Here is a 26,153-nt window from a genome sequence, read left to right on the forward strand (position 1 = left end):
AGGGCAGGACAGGCAGAGCTGCGGGGGGGGGGGAGGGAGGGAGGGAGGGAGGCGGCGATTCCCAGCAAGGAGCTGCAATCACTTTCTCTTTCCCTCTCCAGCCTCGCTCCCAAACTTGCGCCTCGAGTTCTGCCCGGCGACCGGTGCCGCAATCAGCGCGCCGATTTCTGATTGGCGGAATATTTTCCCCTCGCCCAATCCCAGCTCTCGCTGCTGCTGGTTCCGCAGGCGGGGCAGAGAGCGGGTCTCGGAGTCGGAGGGAGAAGGACGTCGCTGGAGTAAGAGGAGGAAAAAGGAGCTTCGTTTTGGGGGGAGATGGGGGTCCTCCTCCTCCGCTGGCCCCCCCTGATCCTGGGGGCGGCTGCCCACCTGCTGCTGCTCCTGGACTGCGCAGGTAAGGACTCTGCTCTGGGGCGGGGGGAGAAAATAATTTCCACTAAGCCCCTTTTTTTGGGGGGGGGGACACACGACTCTTGGTGAATTGCATTTCGTGGGCACTGAAAGGGCGATCGGGGAGTTTCTTGTCCGAAGTGGAGCCGGATCCCTTCCCAAACATCTGTTTCCCAGACCTGTCTTGTTTTGTATGCCGTCCGGGGCAGGGGCCGCTTCACTCCTTGGCTCGTGGCTCAAGCAAAGAACAAAACAAAGCTGGAAGGTGTTGGCAGGATTAATGGCGGGGAAAGTGAGTCGCCTGTCTCGCCCCCCGCAGCTTCGTGTAGACTCTGGTTTGTGTGTGTGTGTGAGTGTGTGCGTGTCAGACAGAGAGACAGACAGACAGACAGAGTACAGGTCTTCCCTCTTCTATTTTTTACCTTCCCTCTTCTAACCCTCAGCCGCTCTGAAAACTCAGCTAAAAACTCTGGAGACCAGCCTGGAGGTGGGAGCTGGACGCGTGTAGCAGTCTTTATGGGGGGGGGGGATGGGGACGTCTGAATAAGGGGTCCCCACCCGCAATTCCCAATGTTGTGTTGTTCAGGAATTCCCTTTCACAGGCACATTCATAATCTGGTTCTCCTGCTTTACAATTGTAACTCCCCCACCCCCCAAAAAACCCTTCCTGTTGCCTGTCAAAAATGTAGATTTTGTAAATTATGCAGGGGGCTCCTCTGTGCTATTTTTGTACAGCCCCTTTCACTACGTTTTGTACACTTCGTATCTGAAGAAGTGTGCATGCCCACGAAAGCTTCTACCCAGAACAAACTTAGTTGGTCTCTAAGGCGCTACTGGACATTTTTTTTATTTTTTTATTTCGACTGCGTCAGACCAACATGGCTACCTACTTGAATTTTGATTGTAAATGGCTTTTGTGGTTCTCTAATGGATAATGGTATGAATATAATACTATCTTTAGTTTAAAAGTTGCTTTTGCATAAAAATTCTCAAAGTAATTTAAAAGCTTTAAGAACTAAAGAGTAAGACCTGCTATTTCTCTCTTGAACCCTCTCCATATGGGGGGCTGCCCCCTCACTGTGTCTGCTACAGGGCTGGGCAAAGGGTGGCGGAGACCACTGGTTTCTTCAGATTCCTCCTCACTTTGGGGTCTCACGTGTGACTCATTTTGTGGCTCTTTGACCACTGAGCAGGACTGCCTGTGTTGTTTAGCCAGATGCCACAACCAGAGGCAGCCTTGCTCTGAGCTCTTGTGGTTTGAGGTGGGGGGAGCCCCTGTCCTGGGAGGGGAGGGTCTTAGAAGTGGGTCCCATTTGATCTTGCTTGAAAGGAAACCGAGCCAGAGGGAGGTAGCAGAGTCGACACACCATCACGGCGTATGTGATTCAAGCAAACACATCTTGCAGGTTTTCGCTTCCTTGAACTTTGTTTTCCACAGTGGATCTCCCTCAGAAGGTGGTAGATTCTACTTCCTTGGAGATTTGTTAGCAGAGGTTGTATCTGCCATGGATGCTGCAGTCGAGATGCCAGCATCGCAGGGGGGTTGGACCCTCAAAGTCCTGTCTATGGTTTTTATTTTAGTTTCCTAGTTGTTTTGAGATGAGTCACTGGGCAAACTCAAGCGGGCTTCTTCTTCCTTGAGGGTGAAGTTGTCCAAAGTGCATTCAACACAGTTTTCACAGGGTCCTCAAGGACCACCTCTTTCTATATGGACCCTGAGATCATCTTCTGAGGCCCTTCTTCCTGTGCCGCCTCCTCTAGAGGTCCGGAGGGTGGCAGCAATGCGAGAACAGGGCCTTCTCTGCAGTGGCTCCCTGTCTGTGGAAGGCTCTCCCAGGGAAGTTCGCCTGGCACCTTCATTATTCACCTTTTGACTAAGTCAGGCAAAAACAATCCCTTTTTACCAGGCCTTTGGTTGATTTGATTGACATCCTTTTAAAAGTGTGAGGGGTTTTTTGGGGGGGGGTAATTGGCTTTTTTAATGATTGAATATTTTGTGGTTATATATTTTGATTTTGTTCTGTGAACCACCCTGAGACCTCTGGGTATAGGGCGGTATATAAATTAAATAAATAATAATTATTATATGTCCCATTTCTGCTACCTGAGGCAAAATAAGAATAGCCTCCTCTTCCCCTTTTAGCACTGTGCCCCTCTACCTTTCCCCACAGAAATGCCCCATCTCTCGCTGAACTTGACTCAGCTTTTCCGTCAGAGGGGGATGTTCTGGTGGGGGCAGAAGCCCCAGGTATGATGCTGAAAGCCTGTGATCAGCTCCCTCCCTCCCCAAGTCTTTGTGAGCTGTTTCTGTGGGTCTCGGATAATCTCTAGGCAGAGAATGGGACAGGTGTTGGAAGGGAGGGGCTCATCTTTACGCCCAAATTTGTGAGGCCTTTCTTGGTACTGACAGAGCCATCTTTTAAAATTGAGTTTATATCCCCACCTTCCTCCCAAAGGAGCCCAGGGTGGGAATTAAGGGGCTGCAGCTGTCTTGGGGGGCCCTCTCTGGGGGGCTCATCCTGTACCCTGTACAGCGGTGGCCCCAGAGAAGTACCATGGAGCCTTGGCTCTTTCCTCCTGCACAAGGGAGGCACACAGCCCCCTTAGTACACATTCACTGTGACTTGGGAAGAGGGTTAAGGAGTGTGGGGAGTGAGCAGAAACAGCAAAATCTGCTGATGGACATCAACAAAAGTTAATTGCTTCTGATGGGGATCTGCTGTGGAGACTCATTAGGCCCCCTGGTGGCCAGAGCTCTGTCCCCCTTCCTGTGTTCGATCTCGTGAAGGGGCAAGTGGGGGGAAAGGGGATGTGGGTCCACATGTTGAGACCTGACCCCAAAGTTGAACAACACAAACAGAAAAACAGACAATACAAACAAATTCTTGCCTTACCCTTATTTTTTCTAAACATTGTTAGGTGAACTTCCCCAAGTCCCCTGTATCTGATTTTCATTTTACCTCATCTTTAGCAGTTTACATATAATTTTTAACCATTTTTTAAATCACACTTACTTTTACCATAGAAATCTTGACATTTTATCCCTTACAAGTAATACTATTTTAAAAGACACTATGTTCTACTTCTAGAAATATCCATTTCCAAAACTATTCTAAGATTTAAATATTAGCATATTTTTTCAAATATTCTTTAAACTTCTTCCAATCGTCTTCCACCATCTCATCTCTCTGGTCTCGCAGTCTCCCAGTCAGTTCGGCAAGTTCCATATAGTCCATGGATCTCCTGATTTAGGGCTGCTTCCTGTAATACAGCAGGATTAGGATGCCGCCTTCATCTGCAGGACCCCTAACTCTCTGCCCCCTTTTCTCTTCCTTTCCAGGCTCCACTTCTCACTCCCTGCGCTACTTCTACACAGCCGTGTCTGAGCCTGGCCAGGGGCTGCCCCAGTTCATTACTGTGGGGTACGTGGATGACCAGCAAATTGATCAGTACGACAGTGACACCAAGGAGGCGCTGCCACGTGTCCCCTGGATAAGGAAGGTGGAAAAGGAGGATCCTCAGTACTGGAACAGGAACACTCAGATATATCAGGGCTCTGAGCTGCTGTTCAGGGTGAATCTGCAGACTCTGCGGAATCGCTACAACCAGAGCGGAGGTGAGTGGAAGGCAGGAGAGACACAGAGTCACACCTCTCCCCCCCCCCAATAACGTTTCCTCCAAGGGCAAGAATTGCAGGGAGGGGGCTGCTGGGAGGAAAGGAAATGGAGGGTGGGGGTCTCCACCAGGGCAGAGGCATCTCCCCTTCCCTTAATGAAGGTCTTAATGGGGGCTGGGATGGTGTGGGGTGGAGGGGACAGAGAATGAGACTTGGAGAGCACACCCCCCCCCCCCAGTATGACCCTCTCTGGTCCTGCACATCCTACCAGGGAAATGTCTCCATTGCCTGCCCTTCCTTCCATGCTAGGCTTGGCTTAGGCCTTCTGAGGTGGAAATCTGTCTAGTTTGTTTTCCTCTGGGAGGGGAGGGGAAGAGAAGGGAGGGGATCCTGAGGCTGAGACAAGCAAGCCTTGAGTTCTGGTCCTGCTTAAGGAGAAGCCAGCTGCCCAGACAGAGGTGCTGATTGGCTGACCCTTCTGACCATCACCAAGCCCCTCCCTCTCCCTGGCACAGTGTTGAAAGAGAAGCCTTTTTAAGGAACACAAATGGACTGGGTTTTGGGGGTCAGAGTAGCAAATACATGGTTAAAATAATAGGCATGGTGGGCAGCTGAAGTGGAAGGGTGGACCAGAGCCCCCAAGGCCCCCACTCCTCCAGTACTTACTTTATTCTCTAACGGTCTACACTTAGGGAAGAATAGCAGGACCTTTAGAAAGGTCTTCCACCCCCTTTGTCCAGTTATGACGATTTCTGCCACACTCCCCCCCCTTCCTCATCCAGCCTTGGAACTGTTACAACAGGAATCATTTCAACTTAGTAAAATCTGGTAGACATCTGGCAAAAGCCTCTTGGCACACATTTTTGTTTTTATAACTTTCTTCTGAAATGTCAAAATTCTTTTAAGACGTTAGTTGTGTGAAAGGAGCCAGCATGCTGGAAGGGTGGGGGGAGGCATTTGTGTTTAGCCCCAAACTTGAGTGACTCCCCCCTCTAATTGCAATTTTGGAGCAGAACTTCAGAAGTGGGAGCCTCTGCTGTGTCTGGAGGGAGAGATCTCTATGATTTTGCACCTTTACCTTCCAGGCTTCTCTACTCCCTCACTTCCTAAGCAGGCTCCCTGCTTCAGGACTTTAGCCCTGCCCCTGACAGCACCACAGGTGTCCCAGCACTTCAAACAATATCTGCAGTGGAGGGGTAGAAAGGTGGGTGAGATTGACCGGTGGGCTATGCTGTGATGTCAGCTTCAGGCTCCTGCCCCCTTTGGCCCAGGGGGACAATCCTGATCAGGATCTGGCCCTGAAGCCAAAGAGATTCCCCACCTGGGACACAGAATAATGGAGGTGGAAGGAGCCTTGCCAAAGGGGTCAGCCTGAGTGTGTCCAGAGCCCTCTGGGGCCTTCGTTGGCCTTGTCAGGCTTGCAAGGAAGAAACCCAGGGGGTCAGCTGAGACCAAGCCAGCACTGCAATGGGCAGGTCTGCTTTTCTTGCCGTGGGATCAGGCCTGGCCTTGCCTTGCAGGCTTCCTCTTGGGCTCCTGGGAATTCTGCTTCTCCCCCTTTTAAAAATGGGGATTGGGCCCCTCCTGAGCCCCTGCACCTATCCATGGAAAATGCCCCATAAATGTCACCAAGGGGCGCCTCTCGTTTCCTGATCATTTCTTGCAATTGCTTAGCTCAGAAAATCCCAAACTAATGAGGTGGCCACTTTAAAGGTGCCACGGACAGCCCTGGAAATGTTATCTGATTCTCTTTAAAAACAATGTTGAAGGTATAGGCGTATCGGGATTGATCCCACTTAACATCTTGAGGAAACGGGAGGGGAATGAGCTTCATTCATAAAATGAGGGAGAAAGCAATTTATGCTGAAGAAGCAATGAGACAAAGCAACTTCCCTCCAAGCAAAAGCTCCATATCCAGACCAGCTGGTGGGGTTTGTGGTTTGGTTTGGTTTAGTGCATAAAAATAACTATATCACCTTGGGACATGGCATTGTAGAAGATACTAATTTATTATTATTATTATTATTATTATTATTATATATGTTGAGTAGTTCTAGAGGGAGGACTATAAAGTAGTAGTTCTGTTACAATCTGTTACTTGCCAGAGGGAGCAATCTCCCTTCTCCTCCCCCTGCACACCTTTCTGGGGCTTCTCCCGACCCCCCCAAGCTGATTTTTGGGGAGCACATGGGAAGGAGATGGGAAGAAAGCCCCAGTTGTGTGAGTGAGACTTGTTCCTTCTGGCTCCTGCTAGACTAACTGTGTTATGCTGAATCCAGCCCAGAAAAGCAGGATTTCCTTCGAGAGAGGCTGCTCTCATCCAGGGCTTTATATGCCCCAACTCAATTCAGCTGTGAGCCAAAGGCTCCTGAGGTGAAAGAGGAAGCCAGAATTAAAGAGAGAGCAGCCTGGTGTCCTCTGGGACAGCCTCTCCTCCATTGCTGAGCTCCCTCAGGCTACCCAGAAACACAAAGAGCTGTTAGCAAAACATTCTTTAAGAAACAGATAAAGGTTCCTGGAAGCTTTCAAGAGGGTTCCAGAATTTTCTTTAGCGTGTAAGAGTGGCACTCTAGGCTTGATTGGTGTCAGCTGGAGGTGCAAATAAAGGGAGGAAGTTGCAGGCTGGAATTTCGGCACAAGGAAAACACACACACACACACACACACACACACACACACACACACACACTCAGCACGCACCCTGACAACAAGGTTGGAAGTAAGACAATGTTTGTTGCAGATACTGTGAGTTTTGCTGTGTCAGGATTGTTAATTACTGGACTGAGATGATATTGTGCTGGAGATATAAAGAAGGAATGGCAGTGGCATGTATATAATAGTAACAGAAATGCTTGTGCAACCAGTCAAGCAATAAAGAAGCTCTTGACTGTGAGTTTGAGTATGACTCCTGTTCTTGTCCTCTGCCTCCGGGGAAAACTCTGCTACAAACAGTCAGAAGTGGTTTGACCGAGATGCCACCACACAAGCAGTAAAAGTGCAGCGGAAGTGTGGGGGCAGTAACCTCTAATAAGAGCAGCAGAACTCTGTACATGGCCAGGAGCAACCATTGCCATTTCCCATCCTGACTTGGGGTGCCGGACGTAGCTTCTCTCCATGGTTTTGTTGTGGGAAATCCAAATGGCTGTCTGCTGACCCTGCTGGCTGGCCTAGAGGAGACAGGGCTGGGGTCCTCAGCACCCGTGGGCCCTGCCAGGGGTCTCATCGAGTCCTGCGTGATGCCACCTGCCAAGTGAAAACACCAGATCAATCCTTCAGATACTGAAATTGAAGAGCACATTTAAAAGCCACGAGCATTAACATGTTGTGGATCTGTAAAATGGGACACTGGAGGTGCAGTATGAAGAGTAGCAGAGATAAGGATCATGCCCTCTTTGATGAAGGATTTATTAGGTGGACATCAATTAGCTAATGTAAACCAGCTCTTCTTCTATTATCAATCGACTGAAGGTTTTATTTAAGTATTTACAATATGTATTGCCCACAAAACTGTATCAAGATAGTATACAACCTGGAAAGTTATAATAAAAATCAGGAAAAAAAATCCATAGAATGTACATAAAACATCAATAAATACTATTTATTTATTTATTTATTTATTTATTTATTTATTTAAATACATACACTTACTGATTGTAGGCCCCCCCCCAGTAAAATTAAGAAAAACTCACAACCATACTTTAAAACACAGGAAGTTAAACTACTAAAACAGATTAGAATTACCTCAACTTTCTAGGCATCCGGGTAGGCTTGTCTAAACAGGATTTTTTTTAGCAGGTACCAAAAATTCAGTATTTATTGAAAGTGAGAGCTAGGGCAGGCGTTTGACATTTTTAGTACACACAGGGTTGCATCCAATACTGTTCTATTTAGAGTAGACCCATTGAAATCAGTGCATTAAAAACAGAAATGCCAAATCACTTCCGTGGGTCTACTCTGAGTAGGGGTTGCATTAGATACCACCCCAGATCTTTGATGATGCATCCAGTCCAAGTGCCATCTCTGAAAAGTGAGCCGCGAGGAAACTGCTCTGTCTGAATGTCCGGCTCCCCAGGCTGCCTTTGGCTGAGATCCTGGCAGACGTGCTGTTCCCCCTTCTTTCCCCTGTGCCCCCAGGAGACCCCTTGAGGCCTCACTTCCAAGTTCTCTTGCCAGGACACAGACTCCTGGTCTCTCCTCCTCTCTCCTGCGCTTCTGGATGCGGCCCTTGCAGGAGCAGAGGGAGGTGGGGCAGGGAAGGGGCACTCAGCTCTGGGGGGCAAAGAGCAGCCAAGCAAGGTCTGTCCTCCAGCTCTGTCCTCTCCCCAGGAAAGCTCCCAGCTCTTCACAGCATAGACTGCCCTGATGGTGCTGAGCATCAAAGGGAAGAGGCATGGCCTTTTGAAAAGCAACAAGTTGGCTTAACATCAGCATTTAATTATTTTCACCAGGAGCAAAGAATTTAGTATATAGCCAAAGTGTGTTTAGGCACACATTTACAAACATCTGTTTGTTCCATCAGTTATATCCTTATATTCCACTCCATGAGCACAGTTACCTTTCAGTTGTCCTTGAACCTGCGTTCAAAACCCTCAAATGCATCACTTGCTTAATATTATACAGTGGTACCTTGGTTCTCAAACTTAATTCGTTCTGGAAGTCCTTTCCAAAACCAAAGCGTTCCAAAACCAAGGTGCGCTTTCCATAGAAAGTAATGCAAAACGGATTAATCCGTTCCAGACTTTTAAAAGCAACCCTTAAAACAGCAATTTAACCCAAATTTTACTATCTAACGAGACCGTTGGTCCATAAAATGAAAGCAATAATCAATGTACTGTACTATAAAACAAATAAGACAGTATTGTAGATGATAAAAATTAAAATTATTACTTTTTTCCTTACCTGCACTGATGATAGTCGTTGTTTGGATGGGGGGCTTTTATCTATTTCCGCAGTCACACAGTCAATAAATCGTATCAGTAGCTGAACTGGGTTCCACACAGTAACGAAAACAAATTAACCGAAAAAGCCACAAAAACGCAAAATGAATACAGTCATGCCTCTTCTTGCGAACGCTTCATGTTGCGTTTTTTTCAGGTTAAGAACACGGCAAACCCGGAAGTATTTACACATGCGCACAAGCGCCACTCTGGTTACGGACATTTCGGGGTGCGAACGGCACCCCGGAACGGATCGTGTCCGCAACCAGAGGTACCACTGTAGCAAAAACAAAAGCGCCAAATACAGTTGTACCTTGGCTCTCGAACTTAATCCATTCCAGAAGTCCGTTTGACTTCCGAAATGTTCGAAAACCAAGACGCAGCTTCTGATTGGTGCAGGTGCCCCGCAAACAATAGCCGACAGCTGCATCGGATGTTCGGCTTCCGAAAAACATTTGAAAACCGGAACACTTACTTCTGGGTTTTTGGCGTTTGGGAACCAAGCCGTTTGAGAACCAAAGCACCACTGTATATCACAGCCTTTCATTTAGAAACTGCAAAAAAGATTTAACATGGGGGAAAAGATGGTGATTGTGATACAGCAGTGGTGAGAAAACCTCCTTAAAATCTTAAATTGCTACCCACATAAGCTAAATAAGCGAATTACTTGATCTGAAGACTGCAGGTTAATCCAGAGCGAGGAGTTTACATTCAGCCCATACTCAGACTTACGGTTGTCCGAAGTGAGGCCTCCCTGGGTTTTCGGTGTTTGGGAACCAAGGCACCAGTGTACAAAAGTACTTGTATTGCAGGGCAGAGGGGACACAATAATGGAAAGTTCTACGGAAGAAGACTCTGCAGTGGCAGGCACAGATGTCTTCCCTCCACCCCCCATGCCTGTTATTTGTGGCACAAAACAAGGATGCCAGCTGACGCTTGGCTCTCTCCCTGGCACCGTTGGCATTGGCTTTGTGGCAAAGTAATAGTAGGGAGGGATCCTGGAAGAGAGCAAAGAGCTGGGAATCCAGTTGGAAATCCAGCCGTGGCACTGCCAATTTTGAAATTGGGGGGGGGGGTTTCCCTGAAACTTTGATGACTCTGTGCTCATGTGCCTTAATACCTGTCCCAGGCAGCAAGTTTATTGTAGCTGCATTACTGAGGTGCCAATATGCCCCCCCAGTCTGCTGCAATCATGACCCCAGAATAAGCACAGCTATGAGTCCCCCCCCCCATGAAACTTCTTCCCTCTGCCTCCTCATCCTCCCCACTGCCCTGGTGAACTGGGGGTGGGGGGCGGCCGGGTTCTGCAGTGCTGGAGACGACAGGAAGGAAGGATAGTGTCCCTATTCCATATTCCATAGGGAGATGGGGGCCCCCACAGGGATGCTGGCTGTCAGCCCCCCTTTCTCCTTGGAGCCTTTCAGAATCCATCAGGTTGTCTGGACTGCTCACTCCACCTTCTGGGGGGCTGATAGAGAACGGGGCCCCACATCTGGCAGTTGCTCTTCTTTAAAACCTGCCTTACCCCATGGAACTGACTGCCAGGAAAGAGTCTTCAACAAGAGAGTTCAGAAATGGGCTAGTCACATTCTTCCCAGCTGGTTTTTTTTTTTTTTTAATTAATATTTATTAAAGTTTCAGAAAAAATAGAATCACATTAATAAACAAGAAAAATTCAAAAAGAAAAAAGAGAAATAGACAATGCAAAATACAAAAAGATAAAAAGGAAAAAAAACAGTTAAAAACAATTCCGTCTTTTCATAACTTCTTTTACATTTACTTGTTTCCCAGACTTCCTCATATCTCCCTCTTTTGTATTCCAATTCAGTTTGTTAGTCCAGCAATTTCTTTCCCTCCTTTTTAATCCCAATCCTTAATCTTAATATATTATAACATTAAGTTTTTACCTATTAAAAACCAATTTTTCCATTCTTTTAACCTTTTTAATTCTAATCCTTAATCTTGATATATTTATAATTTTAAAGCCTGTACAGCTAGAAGCCACTTAACTTCAATCCAACATCACTCTAACATTCTTTAATTTTGCAATATTTCTGTAGATAATCTTTGAATTTCTTCCAATCTTCTTCCACCAACTCTTCTCCCTGGTCACGGATTCTGCCAGTCATTTCCGCCAATTCCATGTAGTCCTCTTCCCAGCTGGTTTTAGGCATCTGGTGTGTGGGCAGCCAGGATCACAAACAGATATTATTTTATTTTAATTTCCAATTGTAACTGCTCAGTCCTCTGCATGTTTACTCGGAAGTAAGTCCAAGCCCACTCAGTGTGACTTACCTTCAAGTAAATATGCAAAGACAAATATATGAAACATGTAATGAGAGAATCAACATGATCTGTACCATTTAGGGATTACGGGAATTCAAAATGATTGTTTTAATGTTGTTGTTGTTTTGAAGATTTGGTGGTAGCCCCCTGGGGTGGGCAGGGGGATGCAGGGACCCGCCATCTTTGACAAGGGCAGCCTGGCTTCTGCTGAGAAGGGGGGCCATTCTGAAATGGGGCAACCCTCACTTGCGGCTTCTCCTTCCCACCCAGACTATGAGGAAACTTCTTTTTCCGAAGGCCCTTCCAAGACTTCCCTCCTTTTAGGGAAAAGGCCCTTGATATTGAGAATCTGGGGGGAGAGAGATGGAGGGGAAGAGGAGCCCTACTCTCTTGAAAGGGCCCCCCATGTGTGGGTGTCCCCCTTCCATGTTGCCCCTTTCTTCTTTCTGGGGGGGGGACGGGGAGGCAGCTGAGGCATCCCCCCCAAAGGGGCAAGATCCAGAGGAGCAGAGCTGGGGGGAAAGAGGGACAGACTGTGACCTCCGACCTGCAAGGGAGGCTCCCCACCCCTCCCCCACCTCCAGGGAGTTGGGAGAATCCACTAGGAATTGGGGGGGGGGGAGAAAGTGTGAGGTGATGAGAGAGAGGAGGGCAATTAAAGGGGGGTTTTATAGGCTCAGGATTGTAGCGTTTCCCTCAGTGAACGTGTTATGAGGATGAGCCTTCAGAAAGATACAATGCTGGTTGATTTTTCTCCCCTCTGGCTGCTGCCTCTTCCCTGAGTCTCAGGCAAATAAATCCTTTTTCCTGGGCTCCTTTGCTGATGGGGGAGGGGCTGCTCTGACCCCCCTTGACCTCCTGGGCCTCTTCTGGTCCTTCCAGGGATCCACACCTATCAGCTGATGTACGGCTGTGAGCTGAGGTCAGACGGGCGCAAAGGAGGAGGGCATTACCAGTTCGGCTACGACGGGAGAGACTTCATCGCCTTTGACAAGGAGACCCGCACCTGGACGGCAGCCGATACGGGGGCCCAAGTGACCAAGAGGAAGTGGGATGCTGACTTGGCCTGGAACCAGGGCAGGAAGGCCTACCTGGAGGAGATTTGCATTGAGTGGCTGAAGAGATACCTGGACTATGGGAAGGAGACTCTGCTGAGGACAGGTGAGGGGGGGCCGCGGGGAGGGGAGGGGGGCTCAGTGGGGCAGTTTCCCTTCAAGCTACCCCCCCTTTACAGTCTTCCTTTCTGGACCAAACAGCAAACACTTTTCTTGGTGGGGGAGGCAGAAATAAGTTTGGGTCTCTGGGAGGAGAAAAGGGGTCACTTCAGAGTATAATGGGGGGGGGAGATGCTTATAAACAGCCCCACATGCCTAGAATAAGGGATGGCAAAAGACAAATGGGGGGAGGGGACACAAAGAAACAGCAGGGAAGGGGCCAGGAAAGCAAAATGCGTTTTAAATTTAGTAAAAAAAGAAAATTGAAATGGACAGATTTGAGGCGGGATACAGAAAAACCTTTTGCCTTTACACTTGGGTAGGGGAAAGTGGGGCAGATTGATGCAGAAAAATTCAGTCTCATATTTTATGTGCCAAAATGATTCAAATAATTTTAAAAATTGCTTTATGCATGGCATAAATTAATTATAATTAATATTATAATAGCAATCAAAAGAACCATTAAAGTTAGAAGATAATGCGAATATAATGACTTGAGTAAAAAATGGGTTTTGTATCATTCTGCCCCAACTACGGGGCACTTTGATACAGTGCATGGGGCACTTTGATACAAAGCGTAAATTGTATGAGAATGGCAATTATTTACAAAAAATTAATTAAAAAAACAATTTTATTGTGAGAGATCATAATCAGCCCTTTAAAAAGTATAAGATCTCACATTAGGTAGTCAAAAAATAGTAATTTAAACAAAATGCTTATAATTTAAACAAATGCTTATTGCACATTATATCCACTGAAGTTAAAAGAAAAAGTGTAGAGATGATGTTCGAGATGTGTCCTTTGAGAAATTTGGTTTTGGCAAAACAACATCCTTGAAATCAACGCTTGCCTTATCTTCTACATTGGGGAAGACAAATATATAAGATCCTGGATATTTCCTCAGATATGACACTTGATAATCGGTCATATTATATTTAGAAATGACTTTGGCCACATAGTCAACAACAGTTTTTTTCTTTTCAAATTTCATAGGTAGGAAATTAGTTTAGAGATTTCATGCAAACTTGTATATTGGGGCACTATTGTACACGAGCGGGGCACTTTTAGAGTGTATCAAAGTGCCCCAGTGGACATTTTCAAAAAACTAACAATTTCTAATAAAACCACTGAACTTATTTAAAAAATCACGTGTAATCCTGATTACTGAGTGGGATAATTTACCTTTGGTATTTTTAAATCTTAACTAAACGACGAAAAACAGCATTGGAACACTTTTACATTTCACGTAATTTTTTAGTTGGCCCCGCTAAAAAGTATTTAAAAATTAATTAATTAACCTTTTTTTAAATAGAAAATGTGGCCCCCTCACTAAGTCTGTAGGTTAGCCACTCGTGGCCTAGAAGCAGAAATCCTGCACATAGTGAGAGAGTATGGGAATTCCCTCTTCTACCTTCTTATATTTTTTATTTGTGAGGAATTTTACTTTTTTCCATGGGGAACATTCAGAAGTGTCCTCTTCCCCAACCCCATGCCTTGAAATGGTACAGTCCACTCTTCCGCCTTCAGGAATCTGGCACAGGGGCCAATCAAATGATCAAGTATTTTGACAGGCTTTCTTCCTGTCTCTATTAGCTTTGCTAATATGAACATTAATTAAAAATGAAATAATTCTAGCACCCTTCCTTTTTGAGGAATGACACATACGTATTAGCCGTGCTTAGAGAGATCTGAGCAAATTCATCTATAGGGCCTGGTGATAATTCACCCCAAAGACACTGAGCATATTTGTTGAGGTTGAGGGTTTCACCTCAAAAGCCACAATGAAGCGTTTTCAAGGGTGACAACGTGCAAAGGAGGCTGGGAATCATCCTCTTTGGGACGGAGGTTCTGCTGAGGTCAGGTGAGGGGGTGGGTGGGGTGGGGAGGTCTTGTTTGGGGTTTCTATGGGGAAAGGGCTTGACCTTCCTTCCTTCCTGCTCCCCCCAGCAGAGTCACATCCCCTCCTAGACCGAGTTTCCAGTCCAGGCACTGCAAAGTGGGTGGGATCCTGGAACAGCCCCTTCAGACAACAGCTACCCAGGGAGCCAGGTTTTGAACAAGGGTTACATTCTGTGAATTGTGCCTCAAGCCAAAATGGTGTATAGTCAAAACACATTGGATTCAAGGGCGATTGGGTTGCCAAAGTACGCCCACCCCCTTCCCACCATCTTTTTGTTTTTTAGAATATTTTTGGCAAGTGCGTAAAGCTGAATGTGCACAAGTTAAATGTGCGTAAGTTGCTGGCTTACTGGGCCTCCTGGTCTGCCCTTTCCACTCCAGGGGAGGCTGCCGTGGAGAAGGGAGATGGGCCCTTTCCAACCTCAAGGGACCCTTTCAGGGCAGGCGGGAGAACTAGAAAGGAGCTCTGTCTTTCCCAGGGCTGTTGGCTTTGTTCACTATTGGGCTGAAAAGTCCTGGAGAACAGAGAACAGCGAGTCCAGCATTTCTTCCCCCCTCCAGAGAGAAACCAGGATCAGCCTGAGCTGCCCTCAGTTCATGACTTGCAACTTGGAAGGATCTGGAAGAATCCCACCATTGGGGACCTGGTGAAATTTGCCCCCTCAGCCTAGAGGCGGCTTCCTGGGACTATCTTGGAACCACAAGTTGTGTTAAAGCTTTTTAAGATGATAAATTAATTTGTGCCTAGTCCTCCCTCCCAAAGGAGTCTGCTTTGGCAAGCAAAGGATAAAACATCTAAAAACTGTTCCACCATAGACACTGACTGGGGAAGATGCCAAGGCAGGTTGAGGAAATCCTATTTATTCACAGTTCTTTTTAATTTCTGGAGATGTGAGATTCTGACTAGGTTGCTTCTTGGGTCCCTGCTCCTCTGCTCTTAAAAAATACAGGATTCCTCCAGGCTCCCATTGTGGATGTCTCTCTGTTAACCCCAATGCGGCCCTTTTTGCAGAGGCTCCGGTGGTGAAGGTGACCAGGAAGGCAGACTATGACGGCCTGGAGACCCTCGTTTGCCAAGTCCACGGCTTCTACCCCAAGGAGATTGAGGCCAACTGGGTGAAGGACGGGGAGGTCTGGCAGGAGGGCACCCTCCGAGGATTGGTCGCCCCCAACTCGGACGGGACCTACTATCTCTTGCTCAGTGTCCAGATCGACCCCGAGGAGAGGGAGCGCTTCCGGTGCCGCGTGGAGCATGACAGCCTGGAGAAGCCTCTGGACGTGGCCTGGGAAAAGGAGCCTGGTGAGAGACAGACAGACAGACAGGCAGGAGGGGAAGGGGTGGGCTCTGGGAGGGGGATTTCCACCCAACTCCTCCCTTCAGCAGCAGCACAGCTCAGATGGGGAACCCCAGTTGGATCCTGTCTGTGTCTCTGGAGGGAAGCAGCTGGTAGATTTCGACAGAGATGCAGCCATTTCTGGCAAGGGTCTCATAGGCCTTGAACTCAAATTGGATGTCATAAGTAAAAACTGGCTGTCACCTTTTTGCCTTTAAGCCCAAGCAGTTGTGATGTCACAGAATGTTGGCAGATGTGTTATTTCTTCAAAATCAAACAACCTCTTCCACATGGCTGACTTACTCACACTCCCTGTGACTGAAAAAGGGGCAGTGAACTTAAAAGAGGGAGCCCGGGACTGACTGTCCTTCACAGTGAAAAAGATTCTCACTTGCTCCTCCTCACACTCGCACTAGAAAAAGTGATGCTCCTCTCCACTCAGCCCAAACACCCGCACACCTCTGGGAAGAGCAAGCAGGAATTTTAATAACACTCGTCTCTCACACACCGCCAGGAAAGCTGCACTTGCAGGAACCAAAGCAGAATGTCTAAGAGCAAGACTCCCTTTTCCCCAGCAGGAGCACATGAACGCACATCCCCACCCACACCCCAAACTCTCCTCCTCACAGGCAGGCAAGCGAGAATTATGGAAGTGGCCCCTGAGCCAAAGACTCACACAGGCAGGGGAGAGGGGACCAGGGCTCACTCACTAGCGCTACGGACTTCAGAGATTCCACCCAAACAAAAAAACCTGGACATTTTGCCTCATTTTAAGAATCTGTCTGGACAGACATTTTAAGTCTGAAAAAGAGGGCGTGCCCAGGAAAAACCGGACGTATGGCAACCCTACACAAGATGCTTCTTCCTAAGGGTTTGTGCCTTCCCTGAAGGCCTGTAATGCTGGGCTCTGGGGGGTCTCAGGGAGGAGGGAATCCCTTCCTCTCAGGGTCAGGACAGAGAAGGCTGAAGCGCCTGAGCAGGAGGAGACTTGCTTTTAAGTCTGGAGTCTGTGATGAAACAGGTGTGCCTGTCTACTGTCTTCCTTAAATGAATTGATTATTTTGAAGACCTCTAATGCTGGATTCTGGTGGAAAAAAATCTCCTTTGTATCAGGGCCACTACAGAGAGGACCTTGGCCTGTCAGGAGAGAGAGAGAGAGAAAGAGGGCCTGCTTTGCACACGTAAAATGCTCCCGGGCTCATAGCTCAGCACCTCCACTCCAGTCTCCTGCTTGAGGCCTTGGGGAGCTGCTGCCGCCAGTCTGAATAAAAATGTCTCTTGTCCCCTTTTAGTCAACCTGGGGCTCATTGTGGGAGCCATTTTGGGTGTCATGGCGGCCATCCTGCTGGTCTCTGGGATCATCTTCACCATCAAGAAGCTCAGTAAGTAAACAGTGGATGTGTTTGCTGCCTCTCCTGTGTCCTTCTGTCTCTGCCTCCGACTGGGAATGTGCTGGTGGATCTTCCTGGCAATTGTCACTGGCATCCCTACAGAGACCCCTCCCCATAAAACACCCTTTGAACATGAACCAAAAGTCCTGTTGGTCATTGCTTTGCGCTCACTCTGTGCTCAGGAAGTTCACTTCCCACCTGAAGTTTTAATCCATCCTAAGCCTTCAGTCCTGTGCACACTTAGCAGGGAGCCTTCCTTACACATCTTTAGGCCCCAGGCAAAAACGTTTCTCTCAAACCAGGCCTTGAGCTTTTTAAATGTGAGTTACTGGTTTGTTTTTGTTTTATTATGTATTCTGTGCTCTCATTTTGTATTTTTATTTGGAGAATCACCGAAATAATCCGAATATGAATGAGTTAAGGGACTGGATAATGTTTCCTTCCAGCCTCTTGGAATTTGTCCACTGCCTGGTTTCCCAATGTTGATCTTCTGATTTAATTTCCTCAATTTTTTCTACTTCTTTGTAACATGAGTTCCTTGAAAAGCTCACCTTCTGGGCTCACCTTCCTTGGAGGTGTTTGGAAGAGACAAGAGAAGCATCTGCTGGGAAGGTTTCAGCATTGGAGAGCCAAATGGTTGAAATGGGATGGGTGGCCTCTGGAGGTCCCTTCCAGCTCTGACCTTCTGCTTTTGTCTTCACAGGGAAACCAGCCTACAAAGCAGCCTCAAGTGAGTGACTCCTCCCTTCTCTCTGTCTGACATATTTTCCCCCAATATGGATCAGGAACAGGTTACAAACAGACTAAACTAAACCTGGTGGTGGCCTAGTCCTGAAGCCCAAGACCCTGATGGAAAGCTTCAGCCTGTCTGCTCAGCCAGTCTGTGGACAGCAAGGGGTCCCTTGAGTCCCCTTGCCTCTGGGCTGCCTGTCCCTGAACATCCCCAGATTGAGAGTGATTTGGCATGGGATTGGAAGGAGGGAGGAGAAGGGCTGGGGGGGGGGGGAATCTCCCTCCCCGGGATCCTGACTCCTATGTTTCCTTCCTTTTGCAGCAAGCGACCAGGGGTCTGACAGCTCTGCCAGGGGTAAGTGGGGGTGCAGGTGGGGGCAAAGTGGGGCTCTGGCAGAAGACTCCGTGGGGAACATCCCCAAATGGGGAAAAGCTTCTGCTTTCCTGTTACCCACCTTGGGAGTCACATTTTGGGTTCTGAATGAGAGTCACATTTTGGGTGCTGGAAGGGATTTCTCCTTCCAACAGGACTGCTGTGTGTCCTTCTGGTATTCCCCCAAAGTGTGCAACTTGGCTCACTTGCTTGAGCTGCCCTCTGCAGGCATTTGCTCTTCAGGCCCATTTTGGTGGTGCTCCTAACAGATCTTAGGTCTGATTGAGGCTGGTCTGGACGGCCTTTGGGGTCCCACTAGCTCTGCAATGCTGATGTCCCCACACCATGATGTTGGCTTAATTTTGAAACACTCCTTTTCTTTTTTCCCTTCAGCTGGTGTGTGAGATGAGACCAGAAGGAGCCTGCCCAAATTTGGCTGTGAATTGCAGAGGCTCAGAGCTCCTGCTGTCCTTTAATGCTGTTTCTGATGTTCCTTAATCCTGGCTCTCAGTCATCTACTCTGACGTCAGCTGTAACTTGTATTTGAGGATGATCATGTTTTTCGGATGGATTTTGGCCAATTTTGCTTTGCAACTGATTTTCAGAAATGTTCTTGTATTAATCAGAAATGTGCCATATATACACAACTAAAAGCTTTTAAAAGGGTGGGGGAGATTGAGCATGTCTTGCAGTGATTTTGATGGCTTCTCTTGGTTCTTTGTTGCTGTGTTTCCCTCTACAATCCCTTCCCCAACCTTGTGTCCCTCGCTTGCCATCCAAATTGAAGGAAAGACAACATCTGAGAGCTGCTTTAGGGGTATTATGCAGGAAATAGGCTAAGTTGTTCCTGCCTCTTGGGCAGGTTTAGCCTTTGGCTAAACGGATGTCATGTCTGATCCTGCTGACAACCAAGGAGGAGAGGCAGATCAGGAGCTTCATGGCCAGAGTTTGATCTGAAATAAGCAGCCCCTTCTTTTGGGCTGCAGGCCTCCAGTTCATGAGACTTGTTGCCTGGTCCCCACAGCCTTCTAGGAGGGGAGACCCACTGGGAGAGGGACCACATGAACTCCTCCAAGTAAACTAGTTTTGTTGCCTTCAATTTGCGTGTTATCTCACACATTCTTGCTTTTTCACCTGTAGTCGGTTGAGGATCATACTTTGCCTCTCTGCGGTTCCCTCCATATGATTCCCGCCATCTTCCTTCCCTTCTCATAGACTGGCATTCCTTCAGCAAACTCTTTCATAGAAATAAGAATGCAATAACTTTTTTAGACCTCCAGGGGCCGCAGGACTCTTCTTGCCTAACCCAATGGATTTGCTGCATCTTGCTTTGAAGACACTGGATGTAGTTATTATTATCATTACTCCTTTTGTAATATCTGTTTGACTGAAATAAATAAGAGTGTCCCCCTTCTTCTTTAGTAGTTCTTTCCCTCTTATCACAGGAGTTCCAGAGATTTTGAGGTTCCTGAGAATATTCAGAGTTTGTAGCCTCTGGCAAAGAGGTGCCAATAATTGCTCTTCCCTTGCAAAGTGACTGAAGAACAAGTGTCCAAAGCGAGATGGGGACATAATCTGTGGTTTTGCAGGGGTGCACTTAAGTTACATGAGGCCGCTGTGTTGCTGAAGCCAAGAGGGTGTGAAGTCTGCTCAGGGCCTGGCTGGGGAACCACCTGGATGCTGCCTTTGGTTCCAGGACGGAAGAAAGGAGGGTTGGGAATGTAATAAAAGGAATGTGCAGATATCTGATCTGGGGCAGGGGGTGGTGGGAGATGACCAAGGCAGGGTTCCCCCAAAAGTCCGCAATCCCAGGAGGAAGTTCTCCCACTGAGATGAACAGAAGATGCCCAAAATATTTGTTTTAAATTTTTATCCCACTCTTCCTCCCAAAGGAGCTCAGGGCAGCAAACATCAAAATGTTAAAAGCAATACCATTTAAAAGATTTGAATTATTAAAATTTAAAATAAGATAATTTAAAACAAATTAAATCAACCCAAAATAACTTTAAAAGAGTTGGAATACTCTTACAGTTGCGAACATAAGAGGAGCTTCCTGGATGGAAATGGCTAATGGCCCATGTGCTCCAGGCTCCTCACAGATGCCTCAGTGGCCTCAACCACAAACAGGTCAAGAGCAGAACATTGGGACTCTGCCCAGGGAGATTACCAGCACATTGTGTTGCTGCCTCCGTTACTCATTTTGGGGTTGCCATGGACAGAATTAGGGCTGGGGAATACCTGGTTTTCAACATCACGATATACCACCAGCTAAACATTGCAATGTATTGATATATCACAATGTCTGAAATAAGGATGGAGCTATGTAGAGGCGTCAGCTGGCTTCACGGTTTTTCCTGCATCCTGCATTTTCGGATAGCACACACTCTGGGCAGCTCCCAACAGAATATTAACAACACGATAAAATATCAAACATTAAAAACTTCCCTAAACAGGGCTGCCTTCAGATGTCTCCTTGACATCCGATGGGAGGGTGTTCCACAGGGTGGGCGCCACTACCGAGAAGGCCCTCTGCCTGGTTCTTTGTAACCCCACTTCACGCAGGGAGGAAACTGCCAGAAGGCCCTCAGCGCTGGACCTCAGTGTCCGAGCAGAACAATGGGAGTGGAGATGCTCCTTCAAGTATACTGGGCCGAGGCCGTTTATGTCAGAAATACTTTGCTAGGTCAAAAATTATGAAACTGATATGATAGGGACTTCAAAATGGTTTTCGGATGGTATATTGCCCAGCCCTAGACAGCACCTGTCAGCTACCCAAAAAATGAATAAATGGATTCACATCTTGGTAATTTTGTTGTAGCTAAAGCTTCTGAGTTCCATCTTTGGCGTCTCCAGTTAGGGCTGAGATGAAGGTTCCTGCCTGAAACCCTGGAGAGCCTCTGCCAGTCAGTGGACAACACTGAGCTAGATGGCCTCATTCTGTACAAGGCAGAGTGTTCTCCCCCTGAAGCAAGATCTCCTCTTGCTGAGGAAACTGGCAGCCATTTGGCAGGCCAATGTGTCCCTCAAGCACTCAGATCTTGTGTAGATCCAGCCCTGGACAAGAGGAGCCCCCTTTGGCCTAATCCAGCAGCCTTGTGTTCCCATACCCTAAAAGAGGCATCATTCTGCAACCCCTGCGAGACACAAAATTTCAAACCTCAAAGAGTTATCACATGCACACATTTTATTTTACAAAATGCCACTTTCGTGCCATCATAGTCCTGGAGAATCAACAGCAAGAGACCAAAAGTGCCTTAAGATATTTTTACAACACACTCAGAAACACTAAGACATACGGGACCAAGAGACAGGATCGGGAAAGACACCAGACTCCTTATTTAAGCAACTCAAGATGAAATCCTTACCTAGGAGTAAGCCCTATTGAACTCAGTAGGGCTTCTGAGTGGAAGGCTACTTGGAAAGAAGCTTTGGGAGGGGGGCTTCAAAAATGGGAGTTTGGGGACAAGACTTTCAAAGTCACAGCTTAAGTTCTCCTGGGGCAAATACTGATACTCCAAATTGCCTGCTATTTAACAGCTGCATAGTGATTACAAGGGGTGCTACACGGTCCTTTTCGCACCCCACTTCATTGCTCTCCAAAGTGGGGTTCACACCCACTTTTCTTGCTAAGCCAGAGTTTCTGCACTCAGAAAGGATCAGCCAATTAGGTGAGTCTCCTAGTAGCCCCATCATGGCAGGAATTTGGGGCTGTGGCCCAAGGTCCCACTCAGCAGAAGGCACAGATACCCCCTTCTAAACGCAGTTATGCCACACACATGACCACCTCGAGAGGGGGACCCCAGAAGACCATTCAGCCTGTGCGGAAGTCACTCAGCCGGGCTCCTTTGCACCAGGCGGTAATAGGGGCCCCTCCGGCTCATCAGCTCAGAGTGCGTCCCCTCCTCCACAACCTCCCCACCCTCCAGGACGACGATCCTGTTCGCGTTTTCCACCGTCTGCATCCGGTGAGCGATCACAAGCACCGCCCTGGCCCGGCCGCTCATCAGTGACTGCTGGATCTGGGGGAAGAAGCCAGAAACCCCCTCTTAGATTTATTTTATTTATTTATTAGGTTTCTATCCCAGCCCTCCTCCAAGAAGCTCAAGGTGACGTATATGGGGCTCTTCCTCACAACCCTGCGAGGTAGCCTAGGCTGAGAGGCAGGGATGGGCTCAAGGTCACCCAATGAGCTTCAAGGCTGAGTGGGGATTTGAACCCGCGTCCCAGTCTAACACACTAACCACTGGCTCTCTCTGTGTGTGAAAGAGAACGAGTCAGAGATTGAGAGATGTTTGTGAGCATTATGGATCTTCCTGTGTTTTCCCACACAAGGATATAGAGCATGGAGTGCTCCACATCATTATTATTATTATTATTATTACTATTATTATTATTACTATTACTATTATTACCCTGCCCATGTTAGGTAGCCCAGCATTTGGGTGCCAGAATAGCATGCGGCCCAGGATAGATATAATTTTGTCATCCTAAGGTTGGCCAAACTGGAAAAATAATGATGGAAAAAACTGCAAGGATAAGGTCTAAAAGCTGACTGGCACTGGAAAATGCAAGTCCATTTATTAATATTATAAATAACAATAATGAAGTAAGGTAAAGTAAAGTAAAGTAAAGTAAAGGTAAAGAACCCCTGGATGGTTAAGTCCAGCCAAAGGTGACTGGGGTTGTGGTGCTCATCTCACTTCAAGCCGAGGGAGCTGGCATTTGCCCACAGAGAGCTTCCTGGGTCACGTGGCCAGCAGGACTAAATCACTACAGGTGCAACGGAACACCATGATGGAAACCAGAGCACACGGAAACACCGTTTTCCTTCCCACTGCAGCGGTACCTATTTATCTACTTGCACTGGCATGCTTTTGAACTGCTGGGTTGGCAGGAGCAGGGACAGAGCAATGGGAGCTCACCTCGTCGCGGGGATTCGAACTGCCAACCTTCTGATAGGCAAGCCCAAGAGGCTCAGTGGTTTAGACCACAGCGCCACCCGTGTCCCTACAATAATATAAAACCACCACACCCACTGATGGCTAACGCTTCTCACGTCAACCAAGTCCCACAATTCCCCCCCCCCCCGACACTCACGGCAGCTTCGCTCTCCACATCCAGAGCACTTGTGGCCTCATCCAGCACCAAGACCTTGGGGTTCCGGATCAGGGCCCGGGCGATGGCCAGACGCTGCTTCTGCCCTGCGGACAGCTGGCCTCCCTTCTCCCCGACATCTGCAAGGAGGCAGGAATGAGAGAGAAGGGGTGGGAAGAGGGGAAAAACCGCCAGACTAAAGAAAGTCTGGTTGCCAGAGGAGTGGGAGTGGTGGCAGGGTGCAAAAGGCGAGTCGCAGGTAAAGGAGGATCCCGAACTTCTGGGTTCATTTGATGGGATGCAGTGAGCCGTTGGGTGGAGGGTCGGGCGCAGTGACAAGAGGAGCTGAGGCTCAGAGTCTGGAAATCTCACTCGTCACAAGAGACTGGAGCCCCACCAATTTTCCTGGAGGAATTCAGTGGGCCACAGAAATTCATGTTATCTCAGTGGGGAGAAGAGAGAGTAAGAATCAGGCCAGCTGCCCTTTCTGGAAGGAGTGTGGAGTTTTGCAGAGGCAAAAGGAGACGGGAGGAAAGAGATTTCACCCACCTGTGGCGAACCCTCCTTCCAGCTCATTGATGAAGCCTAAGGTGTTGGCTTCTCTTGCCGCAGCCGCCACCTCTTCCTGGCTGCAATCCTGCACCCCATAGGCGATATTGTCCCATATGGACCCAGAGAAGAGGACCGGCTCCTGTCCCACCAGCGCCACCTGCAGGCAGAATGAAGTGTGACAACTAGGGGGAAATTGGATTCAGTTTGCATTTAAAGCACACTCCACCTTATTTGCACCTTCTCAAACAATATAAGAACCGAAACACAGGCGAACCTTCAACATTCACAATTCTCTGAATTTTGCAACCCTGTTTTCCAACTCGAAGCGTTACAAAAATGTGTGTAAGAAATGAAGATGTTAGTGAAAACAGCCTACAAAAATGCTTTTTTATTAGGAGAAATTGCTTGCAAAAATGTGTGCATTAGTCAAATCTGCAGACAATAACATGTTCATTAGGAGAGATTTGCACTGAAATAATGAAAAATTTTCATGCAGATTTTTAAAAGCAAAACCCACAAATTGCTGTATTAATGTACAGAACTCAATTAAAGTTGGAAAGATGAGAAGCTGAAAGAACAGGAAGGGGCAGGTCCTTCCATCCCTTCAAATATCTGAAGAAGGCTCTCGTATCCCCTCTGAACCATCCCTTCTCAAGGCTCCACAGCCGCAACTGCTCCTTGCAAGCATCTCCTTGTGGGAATCATCTCCAGTCACACCCCCTGGAAAAAGCCAGTTTACAGCTTACGTACCAGGCTGGGATGTGTTTGTGTATCACGAATACTTGGTGGGCATGGCCTTTTGCAACCCACATTTCCTCTCCAGTGCTCAGCCACACCCTGTCGTTTCCTCTTTTGCAGAAGATGCTTCCTGTTTAGTGAAAAACAGAACCGCCTTCCCCGTGGCACTGACAACTCTCTAAAATCCCTAAAATCCTTTGGAACTCCCTGTAGCTACATACTCTTATGTAGCTGCAGGTTATTACAATAATCCTGCCACTGTTTTTATCTGTTTACAATTTATCTGTAAATATTCAATAAACCATTTCCATTCTTTTATCAAAAAAACCTTGTTATCTTGATTTCTTATTCTTCCAGTAGAGTTTTGCCATTTCTGCATCTTCCACAAGGAAGAATGGATTATGGATTGTGTGGTTTTATATTATGATTTTATTCTGAGACCTGAGGGTATACAGCGGTATATAAATTCAATAAATAATAAATAATGAAGGGGAAACAGGAGTTTGATATCAGCCACACTTTGTGGGCTCCCTGCTCACCTTGCTGTGCAGGTACTTGTGCTCATAATCCCGGATCGGGACCCCGTCCAGCAGGATCTCCCCAGACTGGGGCTCATAGAAGCGCTCCAGCAGTGCCACGCAGGTGCTCTTCCCACTGCCCTTGAGACCCACAAGCACCACCACCTCCCTGGGACGGAGCTCAAAGGAGACATTCTGCGCAGAAGGAGCGAGGAAAGGAGAAAAAAGCAGGGCTGTGATTCACCTCCTCCAGAACCCGGAGGGAAACACAAGTTACAGAGCCTCTTTGCAGATGAGCCTAGGGCTTGCAGATCAGAAGGTCAGCGGTTCGAATCCCCACGACGGGGTGAGCTCCCTTTGCTCTGTCCCTGCTCCTGCCAACCTAGCAGTTCGAAAGCATGTCAAAGTGCAAGTAGATAAATAGGTACCACTCCGGCGGGAAGGTAAACGGTGTTTCCGTGCGCTGCTCTGGTTCGCCAGAAGCGGCTTAATCATGCTGGCCACATGACTCGGAAGTTGTACGCCGGCTCCCTCGGCCTATAGAGCGAGATGAGCGCTGCAACCCCAGAGTCGTCCCCGACTGGACTTAACTGTCAGGGGTCCTTTACCTTTATTTATTCTTTTTGGGGGGCTGCCCCTCCCTCGCTCCCCCTCTTGGCTATGGAGAGAGAGGCGACAAATATAGGGTGTGCTGACATATAGGGTGAAGCTTCGCTTTTTCAATTAATGTATTTGTTTTGTTTATTTATAGACTGCCCTTCCATCCTATGATCTCAGAGCGGTTCACAGAGTACAATACGGGGGGGAGGGGAGGAACCCCATGAAAAGAAGAAGAAAGAAACAAGCGCTGCAGAGAAGCGGCCTGTGGGAATACCCGGAGTCCCCTCTGCCCGCCTCTCCGTCCAAAATAAGGGCACATCGCTGCCCCCCCCGTGGACTCCCCTCCTTGCCTGACTTTCCCCTCCCCTCCCCCGCAAACGCGTCATCCGGCGGAGTACTTTCAGTTTCACTTTCCCACCGCAGCTCCTGGGCTCCTTTCCCATTGGGCGGATCTCCATCTCACCTCTTGCTCCGGATTGC

The 26,153-nt window shown here is 47.8% G+C and overlaps 2 protein-coding genes across 2 annotated transcripts; one reads left to right on the top strand and one right to left on the bottom strand.

The window, feature by feature from the left end:
- The first annotated feature begins 300 nt into the window (after positions 1 to 300).
- On the top strand, positions 301 to 19,583 carry LOC308469070 (BOLA class I histocompatibility antigen, alpha chain BL3-7-like). Its single transcript, XM_081024387.1, has 8 exons — positions 301 to 394; positions 3,731 to 4,006; positions 12,111 to 12,389; positions 15,354 to 15,641; positions 16,968 to 17,057; positions 17,770 to 17,796; positions 18,121 to 18,153; positions 18,565 to 19,583. Exons 1-8 carry the CDS (start codon positions 316 to 318, stop codon positions 18,573 to 18,575), a joined length of 1,083 nt encoding a protein of 360 aa, XP_080880513.1. The 5' UTR covers positions 301 to 315; the 3' UTR covers positions 18,576 to 19,583.
- Positions 18,730 to 26,146, bottom strand: LOC308469074 (ABC-type oligopeptide transporter ABCB9-like). The gene is made up of 5 exons (XM_081024390.1): positions 26,072 to 26,146; positions 25,095 to 25,268; positions 23,815 to 23,974; positions 23,269 to 23,405; positions 18,730 to 22,190 (listed from the first exon to the last, which is right to left on the bottom strand). The coding sequence occupies exons 1-5, from the start codon at positions 26,129 to 26,131 to the stop codon at positions 21,999 to 22,001; spliced, it is 723 nt and encodes a 240-aa protein (XP_080880516.1). The 5' UTR covers positions 26,132 to 26,146; the 3' UTR covers positions 18,730 to 21,998.
- Between the last annotated feature and the right edge of the window lie 7 nt (positions 26,147 to 26,153).

This window comes from Podarcis pityusensis (assembly GCF_964106645.2).
Source record: "Podarcis pityusensis genome assembly, contig: HAP1_SCAFFOLD_166, whole genome shotgun sequence".
Taxonomy (NCBI): Eukaryota; Metazoa; Chordata; class Lepidosauria; order Squamata; family Lacertidae; genus Podarcis; species Podarcis pityusensis.

What these genes read in the sequence shown, in the direction of transcription:
- LOC308469070 (XM_081024387.1), top strand. Translation starts at nt 316, where the DNA reads ATGGGGGTCCTCCTCCTCCGCTGGCCCCCCCTGATCCTGGGGGCGGCT. An exon ending in TCGCTACAACCAGAGCGGAG is followed by an intron (nt 4,007 to 12,110) that starts GTGAGTGGAAGG and finishes TGGTCCTTCCAG; the next exon opens with GGATCCACACCTATCAGCTG. An exon ending in GGAGACTCTGCTGAGGACAG is followed by an intron (nt 12,390 to 15,353) that starts GTGAGGGGGGGC and finishes CCCTTTTTGCAG; the next exon opens with AGGCTCCGGTGGTGAAGGTG.
- LOC308469074 (XM_081024390.1), bottom strand. Translation starts at nt 26,131, where the DNA reads ATGGAGATCCGCCCAATGGGAAAGGAGCCCAGGAGCTGCGGTGGGAAA. An exon ending in GGAAGGAGGGTTCGCCACAG is followed by an intron (nt 23,406 to 23,814) that starts GTGGGTGAAATC and finishes GCCTCCTTGCAG; the next exon opens with ATGTCGGGGAGAAGGGAGGC. An exon ending in ATGTGGAGAGCGAAGCTGCC is followed by an intron (nt 22,191 to 23,268) that starts GTGAGTGTCGGG and finishes TTCTTCCCCCAG; the next exon opens with ATCCAGCAGTCACTGATGAG.